This window comes from Lasioglossum baleicum, unplaced genomic scaffold, assembly GCF_051020765.1.
Source record: "Lasioglossum baleicum unplaced genomic scaffold, iyLasBale1 scaffold2120, whole genome shotgun sequence".
Taxonomy (NCBI): domain Eukaryota; kingdom Metazoa; phylum Arthropoda; class Insecta; order Hymenoptera; family Halictidae; genus Lasioglossum; species Lasioglossum baleicum.
In genome coordinates, this window is record NW_027471179.1 from 1 (window position 1) to 13,071 (window position 13,071).

Genomic DNA, 13,071 nt, shown 5'->3' on the forward strand with positions numbered 1-13,071 from the left:
TCCTTTCTTGAACTTCGATTAAAATGGCATGAAATAAGGAAAAGATCACTTGTATTGCTACTTATAAAATATTCAACAAATAACACGCATAATTTTGCTATCGCCAACTCCATGGCGATTGCATGAAGATGAATTTATTAAAATTAGTTTACAGATTTATCAATCTATTCTGCGAATATATTATTAACGTGCGTTATCTGAAGTAACGTTCGATTGGTTAATTTGTAAGTCTCCTTAACGCAGACTCAATATCACGTGACTTTGTAGTAAGTTACAAACATCATAATCAACATTTTCTTATCATAAAGGAATTTTCCGGATAGTTATATTATTACTTTTAACATTAACGGTGCAATATTACTAAACTTATATAACTTAAAGATCCATCGAACGTGTTACAAATGACTTTGAATGCTATATTATTCGAGATATCTTTACTAGTTATACACACCAAATATCACTTCTCATTTCTTATCTTTAAACAATATTTATCTAAACATGTCTTATAATTCTCTACTATTACACGTTTGTTAATGTTAATGTTGATTATGTTGATTACCTTACGAACTCAGATCGCAGAGATATCTTTTCCAAACAACAAACACTTATTATTCTATTTGACACGATAATTGACAATAAACGTGCAATGTTTAAACGAAAAAAGTGCACTCGCTTCTGTACGCTGAATAAGAGTAATTTAGCCGAGACATTAAATTATGTAATTTATTATTTCGGATGATTATCCATTATCTATCCGGTATTACTATAATCAACTGCATGCTCCAGATATTACCACTATTACCTCACAAAGTGCAAAATGTTACACGCACAACGGTACAAAGTATATATAAAGGTCATTGCGTAAAACTAGGCGATTAATCTGTCAATGCATAAATGTTTGTGCGTACAGATCTCATTTTAGTATCGAAGATGTTCTATTGCTTGATTTTTCTCTTTTGCCTGATCTCAGGCACGATTTCCGAGGATACCAAATCGCCGAGAATAGTGATCGTTGGTGCTGGAGCAGCTGGTATCGGAGCTGCGACCAAGTTGCTTGAGAATGGGTTCGAAAACCTCTTGATTTTAGAAGCCGAGAATCGAATTGGCGGACGAGTTAATACCGTAAAGTTTGGTGAGTGAGTATTTGAAATCACGAAAGAACATTGACGAAGAATCGATGTATACTTGCAGACGATTATGTGGTCGATTTAGGTGCGCAATGGATTCACGGAGAAAAAGGAAACGTTGTATACGAAATGGTTGCGCCTTTGAACATTACAGATCATTCGGTACCAAATCTACCTGAAGTATACACGTCTACGGGAGAGTTGATAGATAGAACACTTTCGAACAATCTTACGGACACTTACTTTGATTTATTGTACATGGAGGGAAAACCAGACGGTGATAAATGTGAGAATTCTGTTGGCGAATGTTTCGAAGACAAGTATGAATTTCGTACTTAAATAGTACCAATTTGCAAGGATTTTCGCAATAAGAAAATTCGAACAAATAGATGTTACTATTTCCTACCACTGATATTAAATAGACGTACTATATACCATAATCTATGATAAATTTATATTAGATTGAAAGAGCATTTTAAGCGACATCCGGAATTAAATGACACGCTGCAAGAACAATTTTTGTGGCTTTTCCAAGTAACGCAGACTGGTTTTGATCCTGCTGATAATTGGCACGATATTTCGATACAGGAATTTGCGAATTATAAACTATGCGACGGGGATCAAGGTGTGAATTGGAAAGAACGAGGATATGGTACTATTTTCGATATATTAATGGTTTGTATATATTGCCTTACGACAGTTATTTTTTATTCGTTGAATTGCGATTATTCGGTTGTATCATTTTCGCTAGAAAAAATTTCCCAATCCAGAGGAAGAGTTACCTGTACTGAACAAGACAATCCTCAATTCTGAAGTAACAAAAGTCGATTACTCGAACGAAGATAATACCGTAAAGATAACGACACTGAATGGAAGTGAATATAAAGCCGATCATGTTATCATGACGCCTTCCTTAGGGGTGCTTAAAGCACAGTACGAGACTTTGTTTAATCCTTCGTTGCCGGAAAGAAAGATTAGGAATATTAAGGTATATTTCTTCGCTGTAGGAGAGATTAAACGTGTAATTATCTAATATTTTGCTTTTATCTTAGGGATTAGGATTTGGAAATGCTGCTAAAATATTTCTCGCGTTTAAAGATTCGTGGTTTAACGTTAAAGAATCGAACAAAGTAGGATATAAGATTTTATGGAGCAAAGAAGAGAGAGAGAGACTCGAAAGCAATGTAAGAATTTGTGGTTGTAGCACAAGTGAATGTGTTCTACGATGTATTTATATTTTTTTTTTTTTTAGCCAAAAACGAGATGGATGCCTTACGCGTTAGGCTTCTTTTTCGTCGAGCATAAGCCTCGGTTAATGTGTATATGGATATCCGGAAAAGGCGCACGCTTAATGGATGACGTTAACGACGAAGAACTTCTCGAACAATCCGAACAAATGTTACATAATCTATTATCGAAAGATTATAATGTCAGTAAACCAATAGCGATGATAAGGTACTATCTTTGCAATTGATGCATTCCACTTTTTATTCGTGCTTTATTCTAACGAACTCTTCCATGTTTGCAGAACTAAATGGCATTCGAATAAACACTTTCGGGGTACATATAGTTTTCAAAGCTTAGAAACAAGAAAAACAAATTCTAGCGCGTTGCAATTATCCGAGCCAATCGTAAAAATGGGGAAACCCGTAAGTCTTACGTAAACGATTCGCGGAAAAAGCACGGTAGAACGGAGTTGCATATTGTATTTGTCTTTTGTTTCAGGTAATTTTATTCGGAGGTGAAGCTACTAATGCAGATTACTTTTCTACAGTACATGGAGCAATAGGTACTGGATGGAGAGAAGCTGAAAGATTAATAAATTTTTACGGGAAAAATAATGGGAAAAATGTCGAGACAAAGTAACAAATTTTTTCTATTAACATGTAACTATATATTTTTAACAACGAATATAAACTGATCAAAGCTACATATGCCATATGTACAATATAAAATATAAAAATTGTCTATTTACTTCAAAATGTGCGTAGATGTGTTTATATACATATGTTAGAGAAATGTGTTAAACGTATCCACGTAATTCAAACTATTTTTATTTATACTATGCTTAACAATTAATTTTTAGCAACGTGATGCTGTAAAAAAATTTGTGCTTGTTTTACACCAGTGTCATAGGCCCCGTGTGTCGTAGAATAAAAATTCTCGTGCGTTGCTTCACCGGCAAACATGATGATGGGTATATTCTAAGATGAAATAATTATATTCATTGCGTAATTTATTTAACAATTATGCATTTTAATTTTTTTCTTACCTTACTGTGATGTTCTCCTATTGCTTTACCCCATATCGGTTCTGATAGGCAACCAGGCGTAATGCCATTCGCGTCACATCTTGTTGTGATATGACTGTAACTACCGCGGATATATTTATTTGCATTCCATCGCGTCCTTAAGCACCTTTTTATTGGAGATATTTTATCAAGTTTCAAATAGTGTTTAAGTAAATTTTCACAGTCCGTTGCGACTTGTTGTTCGCTCAAAGTTTCAACGATGTAAGCTCCGCGTCCACCAACCCAACCCAGAAGCACCGCTTCGTGGTTCGGTTGAATATCGAAGCCGGTCAGATCTCTAGTCCATATAGCTAGTTCTTTATTACTGAATCTTCCTTCTTTTCGAAGCAGCTGAAATCCTTTTGTACCAGGTTTCCACCAAGGAACACCGAAATCGAGAAAAATTTTGTTTATTAGACCAAAGCCTAAACATTCGATTCCTTGGCTAAAAGGGGTCGGTAAAGGCGGAATGAACATCGCCTTATAATTCTCTTTCAAATAACCAAGGGAACAGGTAATTATCGCACAATCCGCAAAGATGCGGGTATTCTTAGAGACGTTTAATACAAGTGGGGAATTTACATTATTGTCTATTATTTGCTGCCATTCAATTGAATCTACAGAAGTATTTAGATGCAAATTTCTTTTACCCAAATCATCGGCAATGAGTTTGGGTAAAGCCTTATATCAGGATTTAAATGAAATATGTTCTGGACCACCAGCAAACTATAATATATACATATACATATTTAATGTTATTAATTATTAGATATTTTTATTTTTCTATATTTACCTTAAATTTTCCCCAATATTTCGTTGATAGTTCATCGAGCGAGAAGCAAGCATTATCTATTACAAGGAATCTAATATTCCAATCGAAGATTTCCCTTTTTATAGTTTTTATTGCAAGTGAATCGTTTTTTGTACGTAAGTGTTTGTTGAGAGAATTTTTTAAAACTCCACCAATACTTTCACAACCTACTTCAATATCCTTGTTCTCATAATCTTCGTAATCTTCTAAGGTAGTGCGAATAAAATCGTCTACCTCTTCTATGAAAATTTCGTCTACTTTACAACCGTTGCTGCGAATAAAAATTCCTTGGCCATCTCGGCATTGCACATCTGAGAGTAAATCATGTTCGTAACATAATTGTGCTAACTGACTTTGATCACCATGCACAAACTGCGCTCCACCTTCTATCCAAGCTTTATTCCACGGTATCGATTGAATTCGACCACCGACTTCGGATTGAGCTGCGAGAAAACGAATAGTAAATTACACAACGTTTTTCCGATTTGTAGATAATTCAACTGAAATTTAATTACCTTCGAGTAACAGATAGTCTTTGAAATTTGCATCATTTAATGTTTTCGCAGCTGCTAATCCTGCAACGCCTGCACCTACTATTACAAGTTTCGTCTTTACTACAGCTTGGTTCGAAGCATTCACCGTTCTTTCCACTTTATCAAAGTCGTTTTTCCAACCACGTGTTCTACGTGATCAGAATTGTAATTTCGTTTTTATTAGACTTAAACTATTTCATTTACAATTATAATAATTATTATAATTCTGTATGTACATATATGCAGATTATTGATATTATTCATACAAATTTAAACAATTTACACGTATAATAACTTTCTATAAAAAAAACATATAAAAGTTTATTTATTTATCGTTGAACATAAAACTTGTATTTGAAGTTATTCTTCTTGAAGATATAAAACAATAAAAATAAATAATTGTTTATTAAATGACTTCGTTGCGAATATACACTTAATATTTATATAAAAAAACGTCTTTTATTAATGTAAAGCATCAAGTAAGTCTATAATTTACCATTATCCCTTATGAAGAAACGTGGCTCTGGCTAGAGCTGAGACTTTAACTGCCTAAGAAGAAGCATGCTAATCAATAGAAATAGAATATATGATTCAATACAACCACTTTTAGTATACATTAACTTTTCCATTCTTTTTCATTTTTTACATACCTCTTTCTCATAATGAAAAACAAGTAGAAAGAATAAATGAAAAATGAAGCAAGAAAAAGTGTCAATAATTAGGCAAATTATCTTTGTACATGGTTATTAATTTTATGATCAAAAATATAATAGGAGTAATTATATGAGCTTAAAAGTGGATTATGAATGAAACAAATGATAACACATAATATAAATTAAATTTTAGAAAATATTTTAAACTATGCGCATTTGTTACAAAAATAAATTTACCTTAAAACCAATTATTATTTAATCCATTTAATACATCATAACTATCTTATCCTAAATAAATTTTAAACAATAATTATAAATACGAAATTTATGAAATTTACCCATAAAAATCTATTATTTTATCAGCTTCTCTGAAACCTGTCTCAACTGCTCCATGCACGGTAGAATAATAATGTTCGTGCGTTGCCTCTCCAGCAAAGAGAATTATCTGTTGAGTACACAAAATTACGAAAACTGTAAAATTTATTTTTTTCTTGAATAATTGATTAAACGATACATACAGGTTTTCCATCTGCCGTTACAATGGAATCAGCTAAATCTTTTGTTTCTACATTTAGTTTCTCTGTTGTTATACTTTTAAAGGTGTATGATCCACGAAAATGTTCATCTGTATACCATGATGACCTACAAATTATATAAAGTGTATTAATATTGAAATACTATAAAAAAAAAAAAAAAAAAAAAAAAAAAAAAATGCTATAAATTATTACCTAACCATCCGATCGAATTTTGGAATATTATATGCTTTACTCAAGAACATTTCAAGTAGTAAGTCCAATCCATCAGATATATCACTATCTGACAGTAATTCCATCTGTTTTGCAAATTTACCAGAAATCCATGCACATAATACCCTTGGTTGATAATCCACAGAAATAAATGCAAAAACATCGCATAGCCATTCGTGTTCCTAAATCATATACAATTAGTATATCTAGAAATGAATACTGATGACATTTATTAATACTTAAGGACTGTGATTGTACTTGTCCATGAGATTTAATAAATTTTTTTTTATCTTCTCTGGACCATATTAAACTAAAACCAGCACACTCTTCTTGCCACCATCTATGTGGAAATTCCAAGAACACTTTATTTACAGTTCCAATATTTAAACCCTAAATAATGTGTTAAAATTATATTTTAAATTCAGTGCATACCAAGAAGTAGAACATTTATAGAGAACTTCATATTACTCATTAATATTAAAACTTTTACCGTGCCTTTATTGCATGTTGTTTTGTTTCAGGCAAAAGTGGTGTGAACATTGTAGTGTGCTTTTCTTTTAAAACACCAAGAGATGCAGTAAATATAACATGAGATGCTATGTATTCTGAGCCATCTTTTGTCCTTACAGTTATGTTATTATTTGAAGTATAGTCAATATTATCAACATCTTTATTATATTCTATTTTTTCCATTATAGATAATTCACTTTTGGTATCTGATATTTTTTGCTGAAATAAAAAAAAAACCAATAAAGAATATATTACATAATTAGAGTATAAAATAATCATAATTAATATAAAATACACATACAGATAACAAGTCAAATAATGTTTTATAGCCACGATTCTTCCAATTGAGTACAAGATCTCCATCACAAGTCCAATAATTTGTAATCTCTTTTGAAGATACTTCAAACCACGAATCGCTGCCTTGAACAGAATTGTCAAATTTATGCATCCAAGTCAATAATTGTTTGGCTCTATCCAGACTAGTAAATGGATTTTCCTCAAATGCTCGATAAAATCTAAAAATATTATTTAATTTCATTCAATTTCATTGCATTTGATGAAATTTTAAATATAAAATTTTGAATTTTCGCGGCAAAATAAAACCGGATGTGAATCTCGATCTTGAAATGAGAAGGGGCAAGTCATAGTACATTTATTATAACTTTTACGCTATCAAGTATAATTTTCTGTATTGTGCTTTTGCAATATTATTATGTTGTTCTAAATTATGTATGATTATATATTTCTATGCAAACGTAATACGAAATGCATTATGCAATGTAATACGAAAACGTGAATTTTATTTATTCCATAAATATGTTTGCAAAACGGTAAGAATTAACGTGCTGCAACTTAACGTGCCCAAATCAACTGCTGCAAAAGATATTTTTATTGATTAAAGAATGTAAAATTTTATATTTTAGCAATATTGACCCTGAATTAGAAAAGTTAAGAGCAGAAGTTGATGGTCCCCCAAATTTAGATACCGTAACATTAAATATTCAAAGAGCTACAACACAAATTCATGCTTCTTACTTGTTTGAGCAGATTGGAAAACCAACTTTGCAAAAATTATGTTTACAACTAAGTTCTACTGCTACAGGCAAAACTTATAATGGATGGCAAGAATTTGCTACACATATGGGTTTAACAATGGAACAAATACGTGTATGTGTATATACATATAAATCTTTTAATTATAAAATTCTTTTTCTTTTTATTCTTTTTTGTTCTAGTGTATAGATTATGACTTTAAAGGTTTGCAAGATCCAACTTATTATGTATTATTAGCTTATGTGCAACAGGTTGATGCAACTATAGATAAAATTCTAAGTACTCTGCAAAAAATACATCGTTTTGATGTAATTAATGAAATAAAAGATGTTGTTTCTGATCTAATTGATGGACTTTCACAGAATATAGATGGTACCGTAATATTTACTTCAAGTAATGCTAACATTTTTTATTTAGAATGATTGAACTTAAAATGATTTTTGTTCTTATGCAGAATTAACTATATTAAGGCCAGATAGCATTCCAAGAGCCCCATTAGTATTAAGTCCGATTAACTTTGTAAAAGAAATACAAAAACATAAAATAGTCTCTGGTCGTGTTATACAAAATAATTTACAAAAGGTATTATAATATAGCTATGATACATGTGATTGGATTACATAGAAGCATTATATTAACATTTCTTATTTATTTTATTGATAGACTAAAAAGCTATATGGCTGTATAGTCATGTTAACATTTGCTGATGATGGTTTAGAAACTGCACAACATGTAGCAAAGATCTTCAGATCAAAGGAGCCTAAAATTGGAGTGTTAATACTTCAAGAACAAGAAAATTATGTATATAGTAGAGCTGAAGAGTTTATAGATGATTGTTTTAGACAGGTAAAATGACTTAATTCCCATAGAATAGAAAGAATTAATTTAATTTAATTACTGGCTACTTTAGGTACATTTCATTATACCTATATTAACACAAGGATACATGGAAAGAATAAATAATCCTAAGAAAATCAATATTGAAGATCAAAATAAGTTAGATGCTAAGTATATAAAATATATTTTTTCTTTGTTAAGATATGAATATGTGAGAAATCAATGCATCAATTACAGAGTAAGGTAAGTTTATGAAAATTTTACAACTTGAATTCTCTTATTTGAATAGATATTACTTCTTTTAGGTGTATAGTTTCTGACAAAGATGTTTGCATAGTTGCCAAAGCAAATTTACATCCAACATTACAAGCATGGTTCAGAGAAAGTGATATTGACGCATTTGTTGAAAATATTCTTTTACAGAGATGTTCAAGATAAACCTCTATGATATTCAAATTTTATATACAATAAATGATATATCTTATACTAGTATACGTGTAAATGTATTTATGTACTTACTCATTTTTAAAGTATTCCCCATATGACTCTGTATCGTGTATAGAATCTGATATGTTTTCAGAAATATCATAATATAGTTTGAATGCTTCAACACTTTCTTTTTTAGAAAGAATTTCACCTTGTGCAGTAACAAATATATGTTTATCAAATTCCTTAAAGCATTTTGACGAGTCTAATAACTTGTGTGGTGAAGCAAGTTCAAAAACAACATTTTCACGTTCACCATGAACCCACTGTGCTCCTAATTCTACAACATTATCAGCTAAAAATAAAAAATATAATTGTTTTAAAGGTGAATGAGTATTTTTTACTTTGTGCGATAAAAATTAAATACTCAGGTATGGATAATTAAATAAAATTTACTTACAAAATTCTACTGTATGTATCCTACCGCCAATTCGATCTTTTGCTTCGAGAATTTTTATATTTTCTAGTCCTTTTTCTATTAATCTAGCCGCTGCAGCAATACCTGCGGCACCTGCTCCGACGATTATTATTTTGGGTTTTCGAAACATTGCTTGCTTGTAAGGTGTTTTAAAGTAATATATCGTAATTAACGTAATACAATATTATTGTCACATGTACACAATTAGTTTTCTGTACAATTAATTTCTTCTCAATATGAAAAAGCAAAGGATGTAGGTTCAATTTTCAGCTAACCATACTAACACTGCATTCAGTCCACCTACATGTGCATCAATTTTATACTGTTTCTTTATCAGATGATTTAACTTATTCCGGAAGTTCACAATACAATGGATGATAAGTCAATACAAAATTGGTCTCCTTTTATCGCTCTCATTGAGAATATACTGTTATTGATTTTTTAACCATACAAGCAATATATGTAAAAACTGAAATAAATAGTTTTTAGTTTGAGCGAAATTAATTTACAACTCATTAATTTTAAATTAGAAGTTAATCAGATATGTGTTGGAAGTTTTAAATTGTAATAAATTGATTCACGTCGATATGAAAGAATCGAGTATTGAGTATCGAACGTAATGTAAATAGACCTTCAAAGCGTTTTGAGTGTCAGTTTTAAACAAAATCTTCAAAAATAATGTATTTTAAATAGTTAACAAATATTTTTAAGATATTAAACAATGCAAATATTCTAAACTAATTCATTAAGTGTATTAACAAAGTTTTCTATGTAAGAACACAATTAAGACATATTATACAAGAACAATTTTTTTTTAATAATATTGGAACATAAATATGTGAATATATAAATTGTTAATTAATATTTTCTTTCAGTATTGAATTATCTCATAGTAGTTGTGTAACAATGGCATACAATAAAGAAGATTTCTCACGAAAGGTTAGTGTATTATCCGATGTCATTTTATTCTGCATTCTGATTATTATATCGCAAATTTGACTAATTAAAATGTTAATAAATGTTTTATAATATAGAGATATAGAAGAGAAGAAGAAAAGGAAAGTAGCCTTTTAGAAATGGACGATAATTATGTTCCTTACGTGCCAGTTAAAGAGCGTAAGAAACAGCAACTAGCTAAACTTGGTAAACTTGGACAACATAAAGATGAAGTTACTGTGGGTATTATTGGGAAAAGTAGCAGTGATAATGAAAAAGATGACGGAGATGACGATGATGGACAAGTATGGGGAAGAAAGTCAAATATTTCTTTACTAGATCAACATACCGAATTGAAAAAATTAGCAGAAGGTAAATATGTATATAAATATAATATATGCGTGCATATTTTGTAAAATAAACATTTTATTATATACAAAAAATGAATCGATCGATAAAATATTTTAGCTAAGAAGGAAAGTGCTATGGAAAAGCAATTGAAAGAAGAAGAAAAAATTCTAGAAAGTGTAGCAGAAAATAAAGCTTTAATGGGTGTAGCAGAATTAGCAAAGGGTATTCAATACGAGGATCCAATAAAGACCAGTTGGAAACCCCCAAGAGCGATTCTAGCTGTTGGTGAAGCAAGGCACGAAAGAATTAGGAGGAAGCTCCGGATCTTAGTTGAAGGAGATGATGTCCCACCACCATTGAAGAGCTTTAAAGAAATGAAATTTCACAGAGGTATATTAAATGGATTAGAGCAAAAGGGTATCGTTAAACCAACACCGATTCAAGTTCAAGGAATACCAACAGTGTTAGTACATATTTATCATTTCCCTTTCATCGTTCTTTTTGTATAATATAATATATTTATCTGTTTTATTTTAACACATTATAGATTATCTGGTCGCGATATGATTGGCATTGCTTTTACAGGCAGTGGTAAAACATTAGTATTTGTTTTACCTATTATAATGTTTTGTTTAGAACAAGAAGTGGCTATGCCATTTGTGAGAAATGAAGGACCATACGGTATAAATATTTACATTTATAAATATTTGGTAGCGTAGCAAATATGTGCAGATTAAAATCTAATTGTAATATTTATCACCATCAGGTTTGATAATTTGTCCATCTCGCGAATTAGCAAAACAAACTTACGATATTATTCGACATTATACGAATAGTTTACGACAAGCAGGATGTCCCGAAATACGCAGTTGTTTAGCAATTGGAGGTGTACCTGTGTCAGAATCTTTAGAAGTTATCAACAAGTAAATATCGCGCTAATACTTTAATCTTTTTATTTACATTGTATTTTAATGATTTTTCTTTCATTTCAGAGGTGTACATATTATGGTAGCAACTCCTGGGAGATTAATGGATATGTTAGACAAAAAAATGGTAAAACTTAGCGTGTGTCGTTATCTTTGTATGGACGAAGCGGATCGTATGATCGACATGGGCTTTGAAGAAGATGTGCGAACAATTTTTTCGTTCTTTAGGGTAAATATTTATCAATATTTATATTTATCATATGTTTATTAATATTTTGATTAAATCAAAAATTGCTTGCTCTACGTTTGAATATGTTCCACACAGGGTCAGAGACAAACGTTACTATTTTCTGCAACGATGCCAAAAAAGATTCAAAATTTTGCGCGTTCCGCTCTAGTTAAACCTGTGACGATTAATGTTGGTCGCGCAGGTGCAGCGTCTATGAACGTAGTACAAGAAGTCGAATATGTCAAGCAAGAAGCTAAAATCGTGTATCTCCTAGAGTGTTTACAAAAAACTCCACCACCTGTACTTATATTTGCTGAAAAGAAACAAGACGTTGATGCCATTCATGAATATCTATTGCTAAAGGGTGTTGAAGCGGTAGCAATACACGGTGGAAAAGGTATATTAAACTATAATATATACATATGTAATGAAATATCATTCATCGAGTATATTTTCAGTGTTTTAATTGTTTAACTATTACTTTATAGATCAAGAAGAAAGATCACGTTCCGTAGAAGCTTTTCGCGAAGGTCGGAAAGACGTGTTAGTTGCAACTGATGTTGCGTCTAAAGGTCTTGATTTTGCAGATGTACAACACGTAATAAATTACGATATGCCGGACGATGTTGAAAACTATGGTAATTTAGTATATTTTTGCATAAACTATTATGCAATAAATTATAATGTAATAAATTTTCACGCGCAGTGCATAGAATTGGAAGAACCGGACGTTCTGGACGAACTGGAATAGCGACGACGTTTATTAACAAGGCAAACGATGAATCTGTCTTGTTGGATCTTAAACATTTACTAATGGAAGCGAAGCAGAAAGTGCCACCATTCTTGTTGGAACTTTGTTCAGAGAACGAAAAATATCTCAATTTGGGAGGTAAAGTGACTTGCGATCGTCATTTGTATTTTTATTTCTTTTATTCGGAAAGAGGAAAAAACACGAGCTTTCATTATCTTTCAGACGAACGTGGATGCAGTTATTGCGGTGGTCTTGGTCATAGAATCACAGAATGTCCTAAACTGGAGGCTATCCAAAACAAACAAGCATCCAATATTGGACGCCGTGATTACTTGGCCAGCAATGCAGCTGACTATTAAAAGCGTTATTACAAAGAAAAAGATATTCGGTATTATCCTCGAAAAATATTATTTT

General features: G+C 31.2%; 4 protein-coding genes across 4 annotated transcripts; 3 read left to right on the top strand and 1 right to left on the bottom strand.

Annotated features, from left to right (window-relative positions):
- The first annotated feature begins 930 nt into the window (after window positions 1–930).
- On the top strand, window positions 931–2,993 carry LOC143221248 (spermine oxidase-like). The gene is made up of 8 exons (XM_076446730.1): window positions 931–1,132; window positions 1,192–1,447; window positions 1,589–1,802; window positions 1,879–2,115; window positions 2,180–2,311; window positions 2,380–2,582; window positions 2,656–2,776; window positions 2,853–2,993. The coding sequence occupies exons 1-8, from the start codon at window positions 931–933 to the stop codon at window positions 2,991–2,993; spliced, it is 1,506 nt and encodes a 501-aa protein (XP_076302845.1).
- A 209-nt stretch (window positions 2,994–3,202) lies between these two features.
- Window positions 3,203–5,422, bottom strand: LOC143221249 (spermine oxidase-like). Its single transcript, XM_076446731.1, has 6 exons — window positions 5,412–5,422; window positions 4,744–4,910; window positions 4,582–4,671; window positions 4,387–4,539; window positions 3,400–3,908; window positions 3,203–3,223 (listed from the first exon to the last, which is right to left on the bottom strand). Exons 1-6 carry the CDS (start codon window positions 5,420–5,422, stop codon window positions 3,203–3,205), a joined length of 951 nt encoding a protein of 316 aa, XP_076302846.1.
- Window positions 5,423–5,805: 383 nt separating this feature from the next.
- Window positions 5,806–13,016, top strand: LOC143221250 (ATP-dependent RNA helicase abstrakt-like). Its single transcript, XM_076446732.1, has 13 exons — window positions 5,806–5,887; window positions 6,682–6,737; window positions 6,790–6,806; window positions 10,340–10,403; window positions 10,499–10,772; window positions 10,869–11,214; window positions 11,299–11,432; window positions 11,518–11,674; window positions 11,744–11,906; window positions 12,003–12,303; window positions 12,395–12,544; window positions 12,613–12,795; window positions 12,880–13,016. The coding sequence occupies exons 1-13, from the start codon at window positions 5,806–5,808 to the stop codon at window positions 13,014–13,016; spliced, it is 2,064 nt and encodes a 687-aa protein (XP_076302847.1).
- On the top strand, window positions 7,487–8,998 carry LOC143221254 (uncharacterized). Its single transcript, XM_076446735.1, has 7 exons — window positions 7,487–7,500; window positions 7,594–7,837; window positions 7,906–8,095; window positions 8,178–8,305; window positions 8,387–8,569; window positions 8,634–8,803; window positions 8,866–8,998. Exons 1-7 carry the CDS (start codon window positions 7,487–7,489, stop codon window positions 8,996–8,998), a joined length of 1,062 nt encoding a protein of 353 aa, XP_076302850.1.
- Window positions 13,017–13,071: the final 55 nt, after the last annotated feature.